Below are 25,614 nucleotides of genomic sequence, written 5' to 3' on the forward strand. Positions count from 1 at the left end.
AGTCCTTTCGATAATACAGATAACTCTGAATTGATGATATCAAAAGGTTGCAATGTTGCCGAATCAACTCTGAGTTTTACTTTATTTTAGCTTTGACATACAACAAAATTCTAATAATAAATAAAATAATTAAACAACAGTAATATTAGTTTGTAGGTTACGGTTTCGTTTTCTTCTAAAATAATTGTATTATATTATGTGAATATTAAAAAACTACTCACTGTTTCTATACACTCCATATATTTAATAAAACTAACATCAAGCTCACCTTGATTCGTGACCCGCTTTATATGAGGACGGTCACTTTTCGGTGAATCCAAGGTTATATTTTCAAGAAAATCTGCAGCAAATGAATACTTAATAGTGAACTTACCTCTCTAAGGAGTTTTAGTGGCAAGAGGGGACCTCCATTATCTCGTTCATTTTCGAAATAACTGATCAGAGACGCAATCTCTTCTGTCTGGCTTGGGCATATTCAATCAAAATTTAAAAAATAGATAGGGAAAAGATTCACATGAAAACTAACATATGTAATAACACTTTGGGCAAAGACCAGAAATATAATTAGCAACCCCCTTAGAAATATGAAACTTGTCTACAGTATTGAAGCTTGAATAAAATAAGAAGCTAAGATGATCAATAAAATAATCATATATATTTATATATATGATTATATATATATATATATATATATATATATATATGTATGATGCAAAAAACACCAGGAACGGAAATTATAAGACTCAGCATCTTGATTAGTGCATACTTTCCACTAAAACATGTCCCAGACGTTTGGAAGGTGCTTGAAATTATCATGATCCCAAAACCTGGAAAATCACAAAATGAAATAAAAGCCTCTAGGCCCAGTTCACTGCTGCCAGTAATTAACGTATTTGAAAAACTCCTGCTGAAAAGAATAAAATTGATTACGGACAGAACAATACTAAAACATACACACCAGTTTGGGTTTGTTACCAAACATATGTCACTGACCAGTTGCATAGAATAATAGTTGTAGATGTAGTATAAGCGTTCGATAAGGTTGACATAACGGTCGTGTTCATAGGCTACCGAAAGTCTTATCGAAACAACACACTGAACTATGGAAACATTACATTATATCAAAATGTTTAGAGTCAAACAAGAGGAAGCCTACTCTACCATACAAGAAAGTAAAGCAGGTGAAACTCAAGACAATATTAGACTGATACTATACACGAATATACTGATTACTTACACCGAGATCTTCAAATGTAGACTGTCACTGAGGAAAACAACAGAATTACAGACATGACGACACATTTTATTCTCATGTCAATATCGAAATAGTATAACTCTTGGATAATACCAGAACAGATTCAAAAGAATTAAATCTTGTGTAGTACAGTGCATAAGGTACATTTAATAGGGACTAGATAATATATAGACGATGGGACCTCTTAGGTATATCTTATACCTAGATTTAAGTAAATGCAGACAGAAATTGCAGGTTAGTCGGCAACTACTAGTAACAGTGTAATAAATAAGTTTAAGAAAACAAATGAGATACCAACAACTCTTGACACAAGAACTCTATCATATCATGTTTGTTATATCACAGATGGAAATTGTCTTAATTATTTTGCAGCAATACCTTCTACACCACATAGTGGAATAACAGTAATAAAATTTTAAATTGCATCGAAAAAATGTTATTTCAAAAATTATATACCTGCTATAAATAATTAAACACTAAACAGTTTAACATTTTATTTTGTAAAAGGAAAAAATAATGAAATAAGGTCATAACAAAGGGTAATACACATAGCTGATTTCGTAAATCTTTCAAAGGACTGTAAACATGACCCAGCTAACAGAGATCGTTATCGACGTAGAATATACGGCCTTTGGAGTGCCTCGGTTGACTGGTGTTGCAAGCAATCGCTTTTTCATTTTTCAATTTTTCACATTCTCTCATCCTTATCCTGAAATTAAATTTTATCGACGATATTATGGACGCTGTTCTGTTTTAATATTATATCGAGATCGTGGAATGGAAAAGGAATGCGGGAAAGTTTTCAGTTTTCCCAAGAAAGAAAATCAATATCAGTGTATTCGATGTAGACAAATAAATTCTTCAAGACTTCATTTTCTCAGGGCTCTTAAAACATTGTTTTAAAGTATCTTTTTAAAGTATCATTTTTACTCTTTAGTCCTCCTCCTCCCCCCCCCCCCTATATTTAAATTTACCACACAATGTATGGACTGATCCATATTTAAAAATATTAATATTTCTAGTAAAGTTTTTATAGTGAATGATCAGATTTAAAGAATAGTTTCAATAAAGTGTTTCAATGTACTCTACCAGTCGCAATAAAAGATATCGAAATCGATATATTTAGTTTGTTTGTTTGTTTTAGTTTTGTTTTGTTTAGTTAGTTTTGCAATGACATCTTATGGTTTCGTTAGCTGCGTGCTAGTATGAAGTGATTTTTAAATTCATTTGTAATTTAAGCTAGTGTTCGCTAAGATACCGTCCCTCTACTACTTCTCAACGTGATAGTGCATGCTATTATGATTTATTTTTAAACAGTTAAAGCAAATGCAAGAACTTGGAATCTGTTATATATGATAAAAAAGTGGCATCTATTTCTGAAGTAACGAAGCGAATATCTAAAATAATACTCAATACAATCAAAACTACAGTCGCCTATCTTCTAACATTTGAATGACTCCAGGATATGGACTCTGTTACAATCCGATATTTATATGATTGAGTAATAACAGTTGTAACCAACTGTGGCGAGACCTAGTGACGAATATATATGTATTAGTTGAGAAGTAGACACTCTTTCCAAGCGCTGGCTATCGATTGATAATGAAGAGGATGTGATGGAGTGTTATTGAATTATGTATTGATGGAACTTTTATATAATTTAACTTAAATTACTTATATCTATAAAAATGTATTAATGAAATAAACAATGAGCAGTGGCTGAAATAATTCAATGTAAATAAAGTTATATTCTCTTGAATAAAACGACAACATTATATTTACAGTTTGCTTCTTGCTTACTGAAATATGGTAAACAGATATCTAAAGGTACAGGTTAACTAACAAAAATACCAATCAACAAGTTTGAGGATCTTTACTCTTTTTATACGTAGCTTCTGCTCTGGGCATGTCTAGATCTACATTGTAATATATTTTGTACTTCGATATGAAATTCAATATAGCTAATATTTATTTGAGCATTAAATTAGGCCAGCAGACTGAATTTTGAACTTGAACTGTGATAAAATTTTACAATAGAAGAGATGAAATTATCTCCTGAAAGAACATTTAAACGATAAAACGATATGGATGACCTCTTAAAAGCAAATCATATATCAGTAACATACCAGTTAGAGAAGATGAATATTTAACACGAAATGGAACAAAATGCAAGAAAAGCTCATGCCAAAGTTTTTCATAATCTCCTTATTTTGCTGCCTAAAAGTTGATAAGCTTTTCATACAGGTATCAGTAAATACTGTATTAGATTAAAACTATTAGCCTTTATCGATCGATACTGTAAAAGCTTATAATTCTCCTAAATGAATTCGCTTTGTTATTACCGTTATAACTTAATTACTGATATCTAAAGTTATTCTTTAATCTAAACTGTTTCAAGAAAGCCTCGCCAATCAAGAAAGTATTCAAACATGTTATTCGATTCCTTGATTTTGAGTTGTATAAATTCATTTCTGACACGGATTTTAGTGCTTGAGATGGCATACAAATTATCTTAAGAAAGGCGTTTGGAAAGTTCAAAGTCATGTTGAAAATGATAATTTGAGTCAATATATTTTCACATAGAGCTACCGGTATAGAAATTGTAATGAAAGAAATATATAAAAGAGATAAGAGAGATAAAAATGTCATTATTGATAAACTGTAAATATAATAATAATAACAAAATATCATGTTTAGTATGAACGAAGTAATTACCAATTAAGTTTTAGTTCCTGTATATTACTAATATATTGATCAAATTTTATAAGTTCTTCCTTGCATTTCTCTTCAATATCTTTTAGACAACTTTTGTTTAGTATTGTGGATGGTACTGGCAAGGGTTGTTCAAAGGATTGTTCTGTTTGCACCTAAAAATATTTTGAGTGTTCAAATAAATATTTCAAATAACGTATGAAATTCAAAGACAAAGACAAATACTACTGGACTATTTCAGACATTTTTAAAAATTATTGAATTGAACTAATTTAACATTTTCGTGTATCAATTATGATATGTTATGGACATGCACATATCCTGTAATTTGCTTTAAACTATTTATTTCAAGAAATTAGAAATTAACACTTCGCTTTTAAAGAAACTACCAAAAACTTATGGTTTTTGTCCCATACAGACAACTTATACTTCAATCTACTTAGCTTCTGTCTTAATTCAACTAGATTGAATTAAGATATATTTTCTAGAGGAGCTTCAGTCCGCCTTTGATGACCTTATACCTTGAGTTACAGTATATATGTCACATAAATCCTGTAAATTTTATTAAGAAATGGTCTGGATAAGTGAGGAACGATTATCGGTTCATCTTTTCTTGATAATAAATGACAGTTTGACTGATAATATTCTAAAAATGTTCATACATTTGGGCGATTCATTTTTATTTATATAAATAAGTGATTACACTCATACGAATATTTAAATATAATGCAATACACGTTTGCCTTTAAAATCTGGTTTATATACACAGCAGCTTTGGAGGCTGCTCTGAAAATATACATCGTTATATTTTCTTGCTTTGAAGCAAGGTCGTTCATTATGTTCCACAAACAATGCAAGCGAACGTACATAATTTTAATAGATGGTGTTTTCTTTACACAAATTTCCTAGGTTCTCTCTGCTCGTTAGCGTAGACTGTGCTAAACTACAGAGGCTCTTTGCTAAGTATCCTAAAATATAGTTAGAATAATGGAGCAAAAAAGCTAATAGCCAGAGAAAAATAGATTACGTAAAACAAAAGATCCTCCTTCATTCAAAATTTATTTAATTGATTATGGTATAGAAGGTCATAAATATTTTTATTAAACGAATATATTATAATGGAACCATATCTGCTAATTCCGCGTTGGAAAGTATTGTATCTAAAAATATTTTTCTAATATTGTTGCAGTGTAGTATGCAGTTTTCCTATCTGATAAATTTGGTTGCACATTTTTTTGATTGGTTAACGTTATGGCCTTCATAGCTATCTTTGAAAGGTCTATACTACTTATATACCATTTTAATACATACATATAAAACTATATAGTAACGTAGAATGTTAACATTGGAGAATTGTTTTACGTTGTCAACCATATGGATTTTGGCCTAACGTGATTTACTTGTAGCGTCACGTGAGCAATCTATGACATTACATTTTAGTCATAAATAAAATTTAGAATAAGAACCAAACTTAATTTCTAAAAATATGCATTTAAAAAAATGCATAAGTATAAAATATAAATATATCATGTGTTAATTTGCTAAAATTTAAAATCAATATAATTATAAATATAGATTATTATAAATAAATAATAATAATATATAAAAAATAGCTGCAGTTTAGCTGGGACCTGAATATCCTAGAAAATATACTCAAGACTCTTTTGTGTGTGCCACTCAAGTTCCTTTTCTCCTTGTTATATTTTTTAATATCATCAATTTATGTAGGATATTTTAAAATTACAAACTATTGGAAGCAAACTTTCAGTCGTTTGTTAATATTTTACTTATTTTTTAACCTAAAATATATATTGAGCACCTTACAATTATTTTAAAAATTTTGTTCTTAAAATTATGAATCGAACATATAAAATAGTTAAATATATGTGTATTTACGATACATAACAAAATTACTCATATCTTATATATATATAGTAAAACAATCGTAATGGAGTTCTAAGTGGGACATCAGATATTCTGCTTATTTCTATGTTAGTAGTTATATAGTCTCAACTTAATGGTCCATGAAGTTAATCATAATATACTCTAAACTAAAATTATATTCAATTTATATATATATATACTTGCAGTTTGAAGGAAAGCATTTTTGTTAATTGGTCTGGAAAAGATTTTGATGTCTGGAAAACTCAAATTTGCGTTAACCGGTCTGGGAAAGATAAATAATTCGGATGTCTGTAAAAAGCGAAATTAAATGACGGTACGTTTCCGCGTCTGCAACCCGAGTTTAACCCTGTTCATCTCAGATATCGCGGAACATTATATAAATGAAGCGCATTAGAGAGAAATTTAGTTGTGTAACTTAACAGATTGTCCTTGTATCTTTCGCCTGTATTCCCGAAGATGATGTGGAAGCGCCATTGCTTACAATCTTGCCTGCGCTATAACCCCGTGCGAATTGACTAATCCACCCCTCCAACAGTTTACACTCATTACGACGAAACCAAACTAACAAGCCCTTCAGTTCACCCCTCGGTTATTATTGGCACAGGAAGATGCTCACGGGCTTCACGTTTCATCTCACACTTACCTACGCGCCATCTACCGAAGGCAATTTAAATCAATTACCTAGTGATGTTTTTGCTGCGACCATAAACAGATTTAATCCAGATTAGCAACGGCGTTCTAGTTTCGTCTTCACATTGTTTGACGTGTTTAACAATATTTATCTGAATCAGAGTTGAACTATCAGAGAAAATCAGAAATATAATAACTAAGTTCGTAAATGTCGTGACAATATTTTTATGAGAGATTTTACATCTTTCGTATTAGATCATATTCTTATTTAATGCAATAAGTTAATTATTTTCATTTATTGATCTTATTTTAATATAATATTAACCTAAATATACGAAAATTAATTGTTGTTCGTTAGTCTTGTTAAAACTCGAGAACGGCTAAACTGATTTGGATAATTATGACATTGAAAGAGTTGTGGATATTCAGAGACGGTTTATATGGTGAGGATATGTGGAATAATTCCAGGGAAAATAGTGAAAGCAACAATTTTTTTCCAATACTAAACGTAATTGTCACAGTTTTTCTAGACTTTCGTCTGGAACCTTTATCTTTACTTTATGGAATTTGGTCATTTAATACGTTTCCACGATTTATATATCACAAAATTATAGGTATTATTGATAGGCACATTCATTCGATAACATTATGAAGTGAAAAATAATATGTCATATGAATAATATGTTAAATATAATATAAAAATGTGCTAACGGTATTTCGAAACATATTCTAATTGCAGTTGGGTAAACATTTACTAAGAATACAATGGAAATATGCAGTGTAGTGACTGATTGTGGTAAAACAAATTTCGTAAAGGACTATTGTTATTATCGAAAAAAAAATTGGAAGACAAGACACAGCAAAATTGCATAGGTGATACGAAGTTCCTCAGGTTATCTAATTTTTAATAAATATAATAAATAATACGTTAAATCTGGTAATTTACTTATCAACTGTCATTATACATTTCAATTTATTGATTTTGTCAAAATATCAAAGGTATAATATTTTAAGATAAATATAAAAGTTTAAAAACATAAGCTCAAAATAAATTTACTGTCTAGATTTAAAATATCATTTTTTTGGTTTTATTTCATTTACCCAAAAATGAAAAAATAAAATAGGTAATGGAAAAATGGGTAAACATGTAATAAAAATTATATGATATTATGTTATATGTATAAGAGGTCAATTGAAAAGTCCCCGGCCTACCACGGTAAAACACATTTTTTTGGCAAAATTAGTTTTTTTTATTCAACATAATTCCCGTCAAGGGTGATGCACTGATTATAGCGACCCTCCAACTTTTCGATACCATTTTTGTAGTACGATTTGTCCTTTGCTTCAAAACAGCATTTAGCTTCGGCGATCACCTCTTCATTCGACCAAAATTTCTTCCACTTGTGACATTGTGCATTGTCTTGGAGAAGCAGCGCTTTCTTTTTCTTCAAATGCTGCCGGTTTTTGTCGATTTCGTCCTTCAAAGGGTCCAGTAACCCTACGTAATAGTCGCTGTTGATGGTCCTTCCTTTTTCAAGGTAGTCAATGAAAATTATTCCATGCGCATCTCAAAATACAGACGCTATAATCTTGTCAGCCAACTGTTGTTTTTCCCAGGCTTTGGAGCGGGTTTATCTTGTGCAGTCCACTCGGATGACTGTAGATTGGACTTCGGAGTGAAATCCAATGTCACATATCGACACAAAAACTCGGGTTTATTACTCTTTTAGGTCAACCGTGAGCTCGCGCGGCACCCACTTTGCACGGAGGTTTCTCATCCCCAAATGTTCGTGAATTATATGATGTACACGGTCAGTTGATATCTTTACAGTATCTGCTATTTCATTCAATTTCAATTTACGGTCATTCAAAATCATTTTGTGGATTTTTTTAATGTTCTCATCGGTGACAAACTCTTTTGGGCGTCCAATGCGTTTACCGTCTTCGGTGCTTATTTCACCATGTCTAAACTTAGCATACCAATACTTTATGGTTAATTTTGCTAGCAGTGTCGAGCACTAATTCGGCATCTAACCAAGTTTTTGCTTCAACTGTATTTTTCCCTTCAAAAACCAATATTTTATCAACACGCGAAATTCCTTTATATATTCCTTGAACTTTTTTCACGATAACAAAAGTTGCTTCACCCAAAATGTTATAATTCACAAACTAATGATCCGACAGCTGTCAAATTTATACACGCACCTTTTGAGCGTTATGGCTAACTAAAAAACATGGATTTAATTCTAGTAGCGCCATCTATGTGCCAAGCCGGGGACTTTTCAATTAACCTGTTAAATTAGTCTGTTACGTTCTACAAAAATCTCAAATTATCTGATATAAAGTATCATATTCTGATTACGTATGAGCAAATGAATGTATTTTCCTCTTTATGCTATTTGAACTTTGAACTCAACAAGTGTATTTTGCTAATAAATAATTAAAATTTAATAATAACTAAAGTTTTATTTTATTTCCTTATTATAAATTTGAATAGATAAATATTTAAAGGAGACCCTTCGATTATATTTACAAGTACATATAAAGCCTGACTTCAGTGAAACGGTTTGTGAAAAGTTGTTTAAAAAGATTTAGGATAATAAATTTAGGAACGGACTCAAACATACACTCACATAAAGACACAATTTATCAAGTTGAAAATTGATTACCATTTTTTTCACTCTAATCTGATCTCCTACCATGTTTTTTGAATGAATTAATAGTTTATTCAGGCGTAGGTAATTGAAGTAATAATAAATGGTGGTCATTTGGTGTCAAATCAGAGACATACGGAGGTTGACCGATCAGTTCGACCCTTTGGCCAGTAAAATAGATGGTCATACATAAGGTCATCATAAAGATGATCCTTTTTTGTCACTTGCAAGGCGATTATATGTTTCGAAGTGCTTTGCACATGAAATGCTTCTGTCGGATTCGGCTTGTTCTGGAAGACCTACATTTTAGATTGTTGTTATGTTTGGGGACCATATGCATAGATCCATACACAGCTTTTGATGCACCGCGATTGTATTTTTTGTCCATTTCTTTGTACAAATTGACACAAACTTCGTTTTTAGGTTTGATCAAATTATGTGATATCTAACGTGAACAAATATTTTTCTTAACTATATTGGCTTGAAATATCTTATTGATACGGTCACACTAATTCCCAACGTTGATTCAATCGCATAGTAAGTCGCATAACGATCTCTCATCAATATCATTTCGCACACGGTAACAATATCTGCCAGCAAAATCACTAATTTTCATGATTACTTTGGTCCCTGAGAAAAATTACATTCGCAATGAAATCTGTTGTACCGACGTTTCGTAATAGCCAGCCAAAAGTTGAAGTAACTTAATATATGCACTTCTATCTTGATTATCTGCTCCGGAGTTCATAACAAATAATCGAAAGAAAATGCTCATAAGTTAATTCTCCTTTTTCGCTGAGATAAAATTTTCAAACCAATCTGCAAGATTAAATTTCCATTTGGAAACGACACATGAAGTCTAAAAAAAATTAGCATTGCCAAGGCTCAAAATATGAATAGCAACCTTTGTATATGGAATACATGTAATGATATCGGCCTTTCAAATAAATATTAAAACCGTCAATTCCTCATACACAGTTAGATTCGTTCCACTTCAATATCAACACAGTATATATATTTTAATAAATTACTAATAGCAACTATTTTAATGAGTTTTATCTAATATCATGTTCTATTTGACTTCAAATAGGCCATTAATAATAATGTTAAATATATTTGGAATGCATTAACATAATAGAGCAGCGATCATAAACTAACCACAGGCTACATATAATTTAAATGTGGCTAGATCAGTTAGATTAGAACATGTCAAGTAAATTTACTAACTCATAATAAATATGGACATATCATACATTATTATAAATTAATCCGAGAAATAATATCGATGATATTTGTGTAATGATATATTGTTGATTATATATAATATATAATTATATATTATTAAGTATATATTATTATATAATTATATATTATTAAGTATATATTATTATATAATTATATATTATTTTAAAATTATATATTATTATATAATTATAATTATATTAACCATCCAATCAAAATCAAGCGCATGTTTTCAACAGTATCAATGATTTATATTCTTCACTTTCCTGCGGTTGCAAGTCATAAAAATTAATATTAACATAAGACAAAATATACATGGAGCTTATTGTTCAAGTGTTGATCCTACACGACTTCTGTCATTTTCAAAAAGATCTGCCAATAAATTATCAAAATCAATATGTACCTACAAAGATTTAACTTTGTAGGAATGTTCGTCGGGTCGGTCAGTCGGTCGAAATGTGTGGCTGCCGCTGCGATTATTTGTCAGAACACTCACTACTATTTTGGAAGGAATTTGCACGAGAACTGAAAAGCACTGGTTTAATTATCACTTGTTTATTTCGATATTGAGTGATACATGTGGTCGACAGGAGTATTGACAGGATATTAGGTTAGGTAGAGGAAGTGCGGTAACGCTGTGGAAGTGGTACTATTACAGGGGGATGGAGAAAAGAGAAGAGAGCGAGACATCGTCGTGATGGTCTTTTATACCCTATAACTGCATGGTACCAATCCACCGGCGTTGCCAACCTTTGTACTTGTTGATGTATTCGTGGTGGCCTAAAGGGTCGTGGCGATTGCCACAACTTCGTTTCTTAGATATATAATTGAACAGTATATTTTATGCCGATAGACAGTGAATATATTTTTCTAAAGGGTGTTCCATTCGGGAAGTTCCAAAAAATAATTAGTTCTCTTTTATTATTTTCGTTTAGTATGTTCTCGTTAATTATGAGTTTAAACTATCTGATTGTAATTCTCTGCACGACAGTTGATATTGAACATCTCGATTTAAGTAATCAGTCCTGTAGTATCTGGGTCCAGCAATACTACCCAGGACTTTGTTTATGTAGTTTCATCATAAATTTACTTTTCATGGGACATCCCCATAATTGAATTCCAACACTCGCTTGTAAAATGGCAATTTATGAAGTCCAGTTCTTTCCCTACTTTTCTTACAAGCTCCTTCCTGCGAAGTTTTGCATCTAAATCAATTCCAAGATACTTAACGTTGTTTCTATATGGAATGTTATAGTATTATTTATTATTATTGGTGCTTGTGTTGTCTAATTATACGTGAACTGTCCATGCACAGATTTACTTTCGTTAATAATTTATTACTAAGTATACATGATAATTTTTAAATTTATATAAAGTCGAATCAAATAGTCAAAAAAGCCAATTTTAATCTATTTCTGTTGGAAATTTATTATTTATTAATTTATCTTATTTATTATTTAGTGCAAATTATTTCCGAGTATCTATACTAAATAATTCCACATAACTTGAAAACATTAAAAAGTATGATGAGTTGGAAAAGAAATGACATAAAAACTTACAACTTTACAATCCTCAAACAACTTTCCAAAGATCAATAAACCTGGTCAAAGACGGTCTAAGACCCTCATTTGTCTGCGAGCGTATGGTTCTGTATAGTGTATGTTCGTTTGCACGAGAAACTTGCGAGATGACACAGCCACGAACCGAAACTCTTTTACTCGGAAATTACACAAGTTTCCAGAAGTTTGACGACAACGGCAAATCACCCTAATCATATTAAATCCGAACACCAAAAAAAGTTTAGAAAGAAAGTTTGTAACTTCCACCGTTCGTTCCTCTTTCTCCCCATCCATCTGTCTCTCTCTATCTCGATATGATGGCAACTAAAACGTATTTACCTAATTTCGGATACATTGTATCAAATCTAAGCGCTTTTTAAGTGAGTTATATACTTTTGGGATGCTTTAAAGTTTTGGCCCAGAAGGCTTCATCTCTCACGAAGAAATCGAGTTATATTTGAATTATTTCCAGTTGTTCCTTTTTTCTGTGGGGGAGAAGGATAATTTTAATGAATATTTTATGAGGATTTTTTACATTTTATTTAATTATACACAAAACGAATTATTTTATAATACATACCAGTTACATATAATTCAAATAATTGTCAAGAAAATGTTTTTAGAAAGAAAGTTTAAATGTCTTTGCAGAACAGAATATATATTTCCTGGTGATGGTGTAGCTCAGTAGTCATACTAATAACTTCAATACTAAAAATATCTGTACTAAAAATTAGTTGTTCTGAATCCATATTTTTCTTAGCAGACATTTTTGCTCAGACCATCCGGTTGCCTATAAATGTTATTTGTTATAATGTTATTTATAATGTTATGCCTATAATGTTATTCATATTTAGCATTCATTTAATATTTATTTGCTACTTCTTAAAATTTGTTGCTACCACAATGAATATATATACGTTTTTTCTTGTTAAGTTCATTAAAACTTTTGATATGTTTAAAAGCTAAACATTAGATCCAATTTTAATAACGATTTTTGTGTCAAAAAACCTATATAAGTAATCTTTTTTTTTAATTCTCTTACAAAGAATATTGATTTATACATCTTATATGTTTAAAGGGACACCAACAACAAATAATTTATGTAAATTTGTTATACTCGACAACCGTAGCAGTCCTACTTAAAGCAAAAGGGTACTTAGTTGAACAACCTATTTATTGAAAAATTTTTGGTACATACATTCCTTTTATGTTTCCATCGAGGGATATGAGCAAGCCCCATATATATTTGAAAATAAGCTTTGCAATATTTTCGGGTACAACTGATATTTGTAGAGTTGTGGGCGAAATGCCAAAAATCGTAGAGTCAAATCATTTAGAAAGTAGAAAACGAATTAACAAAAGTTGATAAGGAATTTAATGAGAAACTTTCCTACAATAATTGTGTCAATTCATCATTTGAGGAACCATTGTCATATGACATAAACACGGACGAAATTATCCCCAAAATTTGCCAAAATATTGCACAAGACTATACAAGTCACCAGTGGCTGAGTGAACATTCTATATTATTAATAAAAACAATGAAGCTAATGATGTTATTGAAAATATTCTAAAATAATACTAGACCAGACGAAAAAGTCCATCGATTCTAGGATGAAGCAAGATGAATTTATAAATAGTTGAATAAATTCTTGAATTTACTTGATATTCCGTGAATCGTGTCGCAACTGTTGGACTTTAATTGACTTTTTCTCATTCTCTTCTGGAATATCTGTTCACTACGGCTTTGTAACGGGTCCAAACGTCGGGGAAAAGAATGGTAAGTATTATTAGTAAATATACAATTAACACAAAAATGGAGATGATATTGATGAAAATCTGATGCTGTCACACCTCCATGATTATGATATGATGATAAATTTGAACAATAACAAGGTGCATAAATAATCACTGACTAAATTTGGAAAATCCTTGCTTCTTACAAAGAATACTTCTTACAAAAAAAAATAATTGGCTTTCTCACATGTTAGAAATAATTGCCTTATTTGTGTATGCACTAGACAAACATATGTTACGTTTGTCCATATGTTTTTTAGTTAGCCCTAACCCCTAAAAGACGCCTGTATAAATTTGACAGCTGTCGGATCATTAGTTTGTGAATTATAGCATTTTGAGTGAAGCAACTTTTGTTATTGTGAAAAAAATGGATAAAAACGAATTTCGCGTGTTGATAAAATATTTCTTTTTGAAGAGAAAAATACAGTTGAAGCAAAAACTTGAATTGATGCCAAATTTCCGGACACTGCCCCAGGAAAATCAACCATCAATGTGGTTTATGGTTTAAACGTAGTGAAATAAGCACCGAAGACGGTGAACGCAGTGGATAACCAAAAGAGGCTGTTCCTGAGAAAAACATTTAAAAAGTCCACAAAATGATTTTGAGTGACCGTAAATTGAAACTGAATGAAATAGGAGACACTCTAAAGACATCTTCTGAACGTGTACATTATATCATTCACAAATATTTGGGTATAAGAAAGCTCTGTGTAAAGTGTGTGCCACGCGTGCTCCCTTTTGACCAAAAGCAACGACGAGTTGATGACTTGGAGCAGTGTTTAAATTTGGTCAATCGTAATAAACCCGAATTTTTACCTCGATATGTTACAAGGAGACATGGCTCCATCATTTCACTCCGAAGTCCAATTGACAGTCATCTAAATGGACTGCACACCGCTCCAAAGACTGGGAAAACGCAACAGTCGGCTGGCAAGGTTATGGCGTCTGTATTTTGGAATGGGCATGGAACAATTTTCATTGGCTACCTTTAAAAAGGAAGAACCATCAACAGTGACTAGTACAATGCATTATTGAACCGTTTGAAGGACGAAATTGCCGAAAAAAAGAAGTGTTGCTTCACCACGGCAATGCACCGTGTCCAATGCAACAAATCCATTAGTTCTGCTTCGAAATCTCCAGATCTGGCCCCCAGCGACTATTTCTTTTTCTCAGATCTCAAAGGAATGCTCACTGAGAAGAAGTTTTCGTCGAATGAAGAGGTGATTGCCGAAACTGAGGCCTATTTTGAAGCAACGGACAAATCCTACTACAAAAATGGTATCGAAAAGTTGGAGGGTCGCTGTAATCATTCGGTATTTACGCCACTACAGTTAATCGACTCAAACTCATAACATAGTTAACTAATGAAGATGGAAGGTCCATTCCATTGAGAATTTCATTTCTATTGGTCAGTTTCAGCATAGCTTCAATCTCAATTACGAGTAAATTTAGTTACGATTTGATAGACCATAACAATGTTCTTACTGGAGACAATACGGACAAACTGCTGGCTTTCTTCAAAGAAATCAATTCTCCTTATTAAATTTAATACTTGTTACTGTTACATATTAATTTTGTCTGCTGATCATCTAACGACCCCGTCGAAATTACTTGGTGAATCTCTATACTCTACCTAGTATCAATTTTGGGTCTGAAAAGTGTTCATTGCATTGCTCTGGACCTTCATTTACACGTATGTATACAATCTGGTCTTACATTATTATTAAATCGATAGTTAGATCAATAGTTTGAAACTATCTCTGCATTGTGTGAATGACGGCCAATATTTACTTTTCGTTCTTGAACTTTAACGACTAAATAGCTAGGAATAAAAATTGCAATGGCATTATTTTAAAATGTTGCCATATGTACATTTAATATGTTATATTAATTATTTTTGTAATTATGTACGAGGCCGGATGAACACATTAACATTATTACAAATAAGTTCCGTCTAGTTTGATGTCGAAGATTGCCCGCTTTACTCTTACTTAGATGTGGAAACTACTAACTGAGAATGACTACCGACTGTTTAGTAATAGACTACTTTTTACTATCGACTGTTTCAGTCAAGTACTTTCAGTCACTATTTTTGCGCTCGAAAATAATGTGCCGAATTTGTGCTTATATACATTTATATGTAATAAATACTGTTTTATCTTTCGCTTGTAGTTTGATTGTCAATAACTATATACTGCACATTAATATAACAGCAATGTGGAACTCTATTTTTATTAATAAAAATATTTATTAATGTAATAGTACAACAGGTGAGTAAAATTAACAACATTTTGATTGATAAATAGATAGATACATAGATACATAAAATGATTTTATGTTATCTGGAAAACTATTAATTATTTTTCATTGACCTTTTCGATTTTCGGTGTTCGCCCTCGCCTCTCGGTGTTTTTTTGAAGCCTTTTGATTCTTAAAACTTCAAAAACTAAACAAGTGTTAGAATTAAATAAATCATTAACTTTTATTATATTATGTTATGGTTGCTTTCTGAATACTAAAGTTTGATTATATATATTTGGAATTATTATATCACTCCTTTTTTACTCTGCCATTAGAAAATCTAATTAAAATAATGTGTCAATAATTAATTGAATAAGTTTTGATTTAATTAAATATGTGTACAAGGAGAGAAGAATTACTTAGATATATACTAATGTACTAATACTTTAAGCATACTGTTATCACTAAATAACTTTATAGCTTTGAAGTGAAGTGAGTTCATAAATAAATATTTCTTCCCTGTCTAAATTGAAATTAATAAAAATATAACCACGAAATTCCAGACAGAACTGTTAAATTACACACCAATATCACTTGACTGGCTGCACACTTGTCCCTCTTCAAACGAGACAACTCTAACGAGAACCTAACGAGAATCCCTCATTAAAGGCCCAGCCGTAACGTTAATTTCGACAGGGTCGTTAGATGATCAGCAGACCAAATTAACATGTTTAGGATCCGGTTAAACGTCAACGGGTGACTGTATCAGGTCCGCGACAGTCACGGTGCTGGCTGGAGATTTAGTGGCGGTTTTAAAATCGCGATTGCGGCCGGACGACTACAAGGGAACAGCTGGACGGAGGCACGTTTCGGTGGCCGGGAGATAAATATTAATAAAGGCGGTGGATCGTGACTGATACAACAAGTAAACAATGTTTCTTGATAGTTGAGAAAGATGAGAAAAGTTTTATTATAGTTCCTGCGCTCGTTTTGAGATAATCTGTTTGCTCTGGCTGTAGAGATGATCTTAACAAATAAATAAATCCCGATGTAATAATTATTAATTTATCTATGGGTCTATGATTAATTCATTTTAAAGTATTTATTTTGTAATATTTTTATCGTCAATATATATTGGCAAATATATGAAATATCAATGCTAACAAAGTATTAAATAACCCAATCGAACTGTTGAATTTGATAAAATAACAGTTTTCCATTTCGTATCATTTAGTGTATACAGAAAGCTAATCATGGCTCGTTTGAATTGTAGAAATCTATTACCGAAGCCCTTCAAACACGTTTACAAGCTCAGATTTACATATCATATATTGGTAGTCCGTTATGGTTTCAATAGTTAGAAAATGGTGATTTTGGTATAAATGACAAAAAATAACCTGGTGGACGAAAAAGCTCCGAAGGCAATGAATTACGAGACTCATTGGACGTTCCCAGTTTCAACTGTTAAACCAGGTTTGAAACAACTCAACAACTAATTAATTAACTATTTTCAGGTGTTTATATATCGGAAAGGATGGAAAATGGTTACCACACAAATTGACCAAAAATGCTATTTCAAACCATTTTATGATCGCGGTTTCATTACTTGCCAGGCAAAAAAGAAGTGTGGCATGTTGTAACTGGTGATAAAAAGTGGTTCTACTACAATAATTTTAAGCGCAAACATCATGGTTGTATCCAGAAAAGTCATTTTCATCGATAGCGAAGCGGTATATTCATGACAATAAAATTTGTTCAATTGTGGCATGAGCAAAGGGCTTTAGATATAATCTGTATTACAACCTCCTGAAACCAAATGAAACTTATCGCAGACATCTACCAAATATACTTAAATAACGTATTGTTGCAAGATAGTCTATTAGTAGCGAGTAACAGATGAAAATGTATCCCCTCACATGACAACGGTCGACACACATTACAAGAATTGGCAAATCCTTTAGCACGTAGCACGCTAACTAGATATACTGGATTATATTTAGCATGGAATACGATATCGAAATGCCTAGCCATCATTGTTCTATCAGAAAAAGTTTTGATTAATGATAGAAAATATTTTGATTAACACATATATTGTGCTAGTTTTTATCAGCAAATAGCAGCCTTCTTAAATTTAAAGTAATAAAAACAATCAGAATACATGCAAATACCTAATAATAACAAGCGAAAAGTATACAGCGTAACAATCTGTAGCGACCGCTACGACCCTTTAGGGCAACATGCATTCACTTAGAGCAAGTTCAAAGGTAGGAAACGCTCTTGGATTGGTACCAGGTGATTCTCAGCTATAAAAGACCACCACGACGACGTCTCACTCTCTTGTCTTTTCTCTACCCCCTTGTAACAGTACCACTTCCACAGCGTTACCATACTTCCTTTACCTAACATAATATCCTGACCATTCTCCCGTCGACCACATATATCAATTCAATATGGAAATGAACAAGTATTTTTCAGTCAGTGTTTTCAGTTCTCATGTGAATTCCTTCCGCGAAATAGTAGTGATTGATCGGACAAACAATCGCATCGACAACCACATATTCTGACCGACCGACAAGTCGAACATTCCTACAATTGGTGACCCCGACGTGATCTAAGTACCTAACAGGTAAACCAGCTCAACATAAGCCACTCGACAGGTCCTTGGTACGTGCATGGAAGGATAGCACGAGGAATGGAACCCATCAACATCATATGGTCGACGTTATCCCACGAAACTAGACTGATGGACGAAAACCACAGAAGCCCATCATGCATAACATCCACATGAACACCCTTGCATCACGAGACGGGACACATAAGGCACCACACTTATAGGTACAGTCAAACAAATTAGAATATCATCAATCAGAAAGAAATCATACAGAAAGAATAACATAATATCCTGACCATTCTCCCGTCGACCACATATATCATTTCAATATGAAATGAACAAGTATTTTTCAATCAGTGTTTTCAGTTCTCGTGTGAATTCCTTTCGCGAAATAGTAGTGAATGATCGGACAAACAATCGCATCGACAACCACACATTCTGACCGACCGACAAGACGAACATTCCTACAAATCATTTAACCAATCTAGCCAATAAGCTAATGAAATTTAAATTGAGTTCAATGCTGTCATTGCTGCTAATTTCAGATTTAAGCTATCAGGACTAAGTTATTTAAAATATTAATAACTTTCTCGATGAACATATTTTCACTACAACATTTCCCCTTCCAATTACATTAGATGCCGAAAAACACTGCTACTGCAATTTATTCTTATCCTTTTGATATCCGGAAATAGAAAATAATTGTACATGAAATGAAATGGATGAAAAATACTGAAAGATACTTCTTAAAGTATTGCTATCTAATTTTAGACCCATTTCTATTCTTTTTATTTATCTTAATTTATTTTGTATTATACTTTTGTATAATGTAACAGCCAGTAAGGCAGCAATATATGTTTTGAAATATTCAAAGAGAATAATATACCGAGTTAATTTTAAAGGATAATATTATTATTGCCATTCAATATTTAAATATCAATATGTTTTAGTCAAAATCTTGTTCATCGATAGTTGCAACTTTTTCTCATCTTTCAGGCAATTTAGGAATTGCATCTTGAAAGATCAGTGTATATTCTGAGGCTTTTAAAGAATTCATAATTTTTCAAATTTTCATAAAAAGTGAAGCGACGTTCAGACAGGTCACGACATGTCAGAAAAAATAATAGTCAGGAAGAGCAAGCTATGGAGAATATGGCGGCTGGGGTAGCACATTCCACTTTAATATTTCCCAGTATGTTTTTACCAGATTTGCAACTAGCGTTATCATGCTGAAGAATAACATTGTTGAGCCTATGCTTGTATTCCTCCGCTCGAACGCATCAATTGTATTCAATAGCGAACCCATTGATAGTTTCATCGAGTCGTTTCTACTAATACTCATCTTTATATTTTTTGCGTATCCAGAACGCTATCTTGGTTGTCAAAAACACTACCTTTAAAACATCGAAACCAGTCTGCACGCCACGCTGCCCTTAGCCACATTTTTCTTCAAATTGAATTAAAAAGTAAATGCGATTTACTCGGTACAGATTCAGACTTTTTCTTTCAAGGCACTGCAAACATATTTTCTCGACACTTTGACGACATGATATTTGCTAAAAAGTGAAGCCTGTTAATGAAGCTTCAACATGAAGGGTGTTAGAAACCTACCCAATGTTATTAATAGGCAGTAGCATCATGTGCTACAAATTCTTTGAAATTAATTTACAGAATCTTTTTACAATTAAATCATCAAATAGAGAGATATAGGATGACAGAAAGGGAGGGACCAAAACAAATGTGGCAATTAATGTATTATATTTTTATAACTTGTTTATCATGAAAGCCGATACTCCAAATCTCTTGTTCCATTCCCACCTCCAGCACTCCCTCATCAATTGGCATTCCCAGTTCGCCGAAAACAATTGAAATAAAAGCTTTTCGTTACATGAACGCGGGCATCAATATTTCATTCCGCCGAGACGCGGAAGTCTCGGGCCCGTTCCCTCTCTTTTTTTTGATGAAATATATTCGCGAAAAAATCATGACACGATATGTTCATGAATTTTGCAAGAGGCGTTTTTTTTCGTTCGGCAACGGCTCGTCGGGACGGGCATCGATCCTCGGCGAAATAAAGCGTTTTACTTCTTGTTGACAAGCTAAATTTCCAGTTGCTTAATAATGTATGTTTGAGTTTATATCTGGAGATATTTTTATTAAAATTCTCATGGAATACATTGTATAGGGTGTACAAAGTATGTTTATAAGTCTTGAACTTTGTTTGTAACCCTGAAGGTTTATCATAAAATTACAGTTAAGTCTCGGCGAGCGAGAACGTATTTATTGAAAATACCGACAAAAAATAACTTACGAAATTATCGTTCTGGGCATCGAGCCGGGATGCCAATCGAAGAATGGAGTGGATGGAGATCCTTCTTGTTTTGGCTGGAGCTACGTATACAACGAATTACAACGGCTTTAAATGAATAACTCTATTTTTTAAAACACTATTTGATTTCAAAATGAACCACAATTATAATCAGTTATTAAAACTGCTGAAGTTGAGAAACAAAAGTTTCATAACAGAATCCTTGAGCTTATCCTGAAACTGATTCATTTCAAGTGAATTCAATGAAAGCAGATATTCTAATCAAAAAGCAAATCATACAATGTTGCAGGAAGTTAAGGAAGAACTTAGCGAAGTAGATCTGGTTTCTTTCCGTCTGTTAAAAAACAAAATAATGTAGCCTGGGAATTATAATCAAAATCTACCTATGAAACACCAGAAATTATAGTTGCAGCTGTTAGGAATTGGGAGGAACTTTATGCAGTACTTAATCAGATAGTTGGGAGTGGGCACTTTCAAATTAAACTCAAGAAAAAGTTGATGAGGGATGACTAAAATAAATGTACCCAGTGAGTACTCATATAGAAATTTATCAACCGAATTAGAAAGCTAAACATGGCATTCTTATGGAAACAAACGGAATAGAGACATCAGAGTGATTATTAGAAATCAGACAGGTCACGATATATCAGAGTGATAGATATGTTTACTGTGTCATTTACAAATAATGAACATGTGGGTAAAACATATAATATTAAGACGATCTCTAATGCAAATGTTACCGTTGAGGCACTAAAATATCATAAATGAATACTCCAGTGCAAAGCATGTCGAGCATGTCACCGAAATACTGCCATTGTGGCCAAATCTATCCTGCAAACTCTAAAATATGTGAAGTTACTGAGGAAACCCAAAAATATAAGAGATTCTAAAATTAAACCTAATTTAGTAGCAAACGTTTCAAAAGCACGGCCACAAAAAATGAGACTAACATCTCCTAATGTTCTAAACTATACAGTCAAACAGCTGGAGATGCAAGCAAATAATGCAGATGCTACAAGACCAAAACCTGTGACTTAATAAAATTGAGAGCACCATCACAATACTTTATCCCAATATTCATTAATTAATAATTAATCCCAATAACGATCACGTTTTGTATAATGATCTTGCAAAAGTGATTCCGTGGGAAATGGCTTAATTGTAGTTGTTTGTTAGTATTATTGGGTCAGATTAAAGTTAATTGTTAGTTTATACTAGTTTTAATTAATAAATCGTTAAAAGAAACTTCATTCAGATAATTGTCCTTATTAGTAAGATGTAAACTGCAAAAACACTGAACAGCTCATATACAAACTTTGATACATGCGATAATTTTACCTTTTCTAACTATTATTAACTATTATTATTATTATTATTATAACTTTAATTATTTCCTTTTAACTTATAATGTATGTTTGAGCTAATATTTGGAGATATATTTCCTAAGCTTCTAAGAAAATATTATCCTATAAATTAATTTTAATGGATTTACAACAAATAGTATTGTTAACATATATATATATATATATATATATATATATATATATATATATATATATATATATACATATATATATATATATATATATACATATATATATATATATATATACATATATATATATATATATATATATATGTAATTAAGATAAAATATAACTACAAAATATCCAATATAGTTTTACTACTAGTGTTATTGGTCCCATTGTTATGAGGTTAAAATTTTACGATATAAATAATCAATATAAATAATAAATATTATCATATCATCATTACAAATATTAATAAAAAAAAACAGAAAAATTTGCTAAATATAAATGATAAATTTGAGGAGTGATAACACTCAGCCGTCATACTTATTTTGTGATATATACTAAAAATGATTGAGAAAAAGTAATTTCCACCCAAAGTTGGAATTTGGCCAAATCATGAATTCGATTTCCTAGCGCCAACACCTAGTGCTATTAAAGGAGACAAGTGGCAAAGACGGTTAACATAATTGATCAATATGAAACGTATTGGCATCAACCACTATAACGCTAAACCAAACACATATTTAATTACTCTTGAACTTGTGGTGTATACCGTCGCCGTATAGCCCAAACTTTGCCCCGTCCTTAGTCGCTACAGTCTCCAGAAAATGCTCTTAATGCTGTAAAGATTTAAGGCTAAGTACATGTATATGCAAAAATATATGTACATGATATATAAAATCTACATCTAGCTTAATATCACATCACTGTAAGCCCCTGATTTTACACAGTTTGCGTAAGTTATTGTCGAAATGGATGCTGACACTGTACCAAAAACAACATCACGTAGACGAATGACTGCTCGAGTAGTATATAAAATAGTTTTTCTACGTTAGGATATAATGATGCATAACTATATCGGGCAACAGAATCATCAGGTAACTGAGGTGTAGCCGGTGAAAATTGTCTAAGGGAGTTTAAGAAGTTAATGTTTAACTTTAACATCAAAATTACTATATCGAATAGGAGCTGATTGTTTTTAAATTTTCAATGCTCAACATTTTAAAAATATGCCTTTAAGAGAGGATTTTTCAAAATTTAAATTATTTTGGAGGATATAACAGTTTTTGACGCGGCAACTAAACTTTCGAAACTTTCAAGCCGTTATTCTATAAACTACTTTTTCGAGATAGTTCACATGATATCTGAAGCTCTACTTAATTGATATGCTTGAAATTTCATGGGAGCTTCGCTATACATTCTTCAACAATTTTTGTTCGAAAAGTTTGGGCAATTTTTTAAAATTAACATAGATCCAAATAATATAGTTTTTAAATTTTAAACATGTTTTGAATATATGCTATGTAATAAGACCTAGATTATCCGGTTATCTATTTTTTAACTAGCTGACTAGTTTGTTTTTAGCCTCAGTGGCTTTGTACCGCCGTCTAGTCATCTCTTCTTGAATAAATCAGTTTTAAGTAAATTAATTTTTTTTTCGTTCAAAACCTTTTCTTAAAATATAACTTATATACTCAAAGGCCTAATCTTTGAAAGTATAAAAAAATTATATATTTTCGAAAATATGTTTTCCTTTTCGGTTTTGACAAAAAAGTGTCTACTAGAATACCACACCATATTCAATGAATGAACAATAAATATTTAAAATATAAATAATATTAAGAATGTTGGAGCATCTCACCATACGACAACTTTTATCGATATATTGAGCTCCCGTCCTTTCCACTTTCAACAGTTCTTTCTCGATAAATAGCTGTTGCTTCAAATAACCAAGAACGTCCTTTATCTCCGTAATTTTCTGAATCAAATCCCGTTTTTTGTCTCCATCGTCGAAGAAATTCGGCGTCATTTCGCATAAATATTGAAGCAGGAAAAGGCACAAGAATTTTGAGGGAAATATCTAGCGCGACTTTGACAAATATAAATAAATGTGACAGAAATTTATAGGTAAATAAATCACGATCATTTGCCACACCGTATTTTTTGTCACTCGAATATATTTTATAACAAAATTGTTGGATGACTGATGTGCTGCTTTTTTTGAAATATGGGCCATCATAGATGTACAATAATAATTTCGCATTCTTATGAATACATAATAGACGATTGTTTGTATTATAGCTAATGATAAGTAAGCTTATTTAAAATATTTTAATAATCCTTGTTTGTAGAAACTGGCCTTTTTAGGTTAAAAATTGAAGAAAAATAATCTCAAGGTACAATGTCTGGTGAATATGGTGGATAAGATAACGGTACCCACTCCTGTTTTTTAAATAATTTTTGAACGTATTAAACAACATTATCTAGCATTATTACAAATACAATTAATTGTTCTCGTTATCGTAATAGGGCTATTAAGGATTATTTCATTTTAGATGACCTAAACCATTAGTTTCAGTTTAAAATAGTGTTAGGAACAATTGATTGAAAAACAATCGAATAGTATCGAAACGATTGATAGTGGCAAAACAGTCAAACTTGCCGATAGACAGAAGAGTAGTCTACTGAAAATAGTAATTACTATTTCTCTCAAGTGTACGCTTGAAGAGATATATGAATTCCTTCTTGTATTCATTTTGAAACAGAAAAGGGCGAAGATAATTGCATAGATATGTGTCAAATATATCGATTCATTTTAAATCATCCCAAATATGTTTCATGCTATTTTAATGTTTGGAAAAATATAATGACATAATATAATTGATTTATTTCTATTTCAATGTGTGCTTACGAATGCTTTTTGTTTTTTTTTGCAACTCTACTATAAGTATAAAGGAGATGTACCTATTCCTATTCTCGTATTTTGGGAAATAAATAATAAGATATAATTGGTGGATTATATTATGTTTAAAAAATAAGTTTCGTTTTGAGTGATGTATAATTATGTTTATTTTATATATTTGATTTAGTTGTAAAGAGGGATGGAATAATGACCCCCAAATATATTTATCGTATTTTCTCATTCATTATTTATTAACCATTTAGCTATTGCACCTTCCTAAAGAAAATAGTCATTTTGTTACCGTTAATCAGCAATATTTTTAAATTATTATTCGTTCTAACGTCAATAAAAGAATTTTTAACATTCAAAAGTCTTGAGAGAAAATTGAACAACTCATCAAATTTAGCAATGAATGTTTTTATTATTTTACATTACTAAATGATGTTAAAACTTGGGGTTCCTAT

General features: G+C 31.6%; 2 protein-coding genes across 2 annotated transcripts in view; one reads left to right on the top strand and one right to left on the bottom strand.

The window, feature by feature from the left end:
- The window catches only part of nAChRalpha4 (nicotinic Acetylcholine Receptor alpha4), a 464,411-nt gene that overhangs the window by 273,737 nt on the left and 165,060 nt on the right, over positions 1-25,614 (top strand). The window lies entirely within an intron of this gene.
- On the bottom strand, positions 1,762-24,352 carry LOC143195720 (uncharacterized). Its single transcript, XM_076403153.1, has 3 exons — positions 24,110-24,352; positions 3,971-4,122; positions 1,762-1,964 (listed from the first exon to the last, which is right to left on the bottom strand). The coding sequence occupies exons 1-3, from the start codon at positions 24,275-24,277 to the stop codon at positions 1,850-1,852; spliced, it is 435 nt and encodes a 144-aa protein (XP_076259268.1). The 5' UTR covers positions 24,278-24,352; the 3' UTR covers positions 1,762-1,849.

This window comes from Rhynchophorus ferrugineus, unplaced genomic scaffold, assembly GCF_030347505.1.
Source record: "Rhynchophorus ferrugineus isolate W39M unplaced genomic scaffold, kcgeb_rfMv2 rfM4, whole genome shotgun sequence".
NCBI lineage: Eukaryota > Metazoa > Arthropoda > Insecta > Coleoptera > Curculionidae > Rhynchophorus > Rhynchophorus ferrugineus.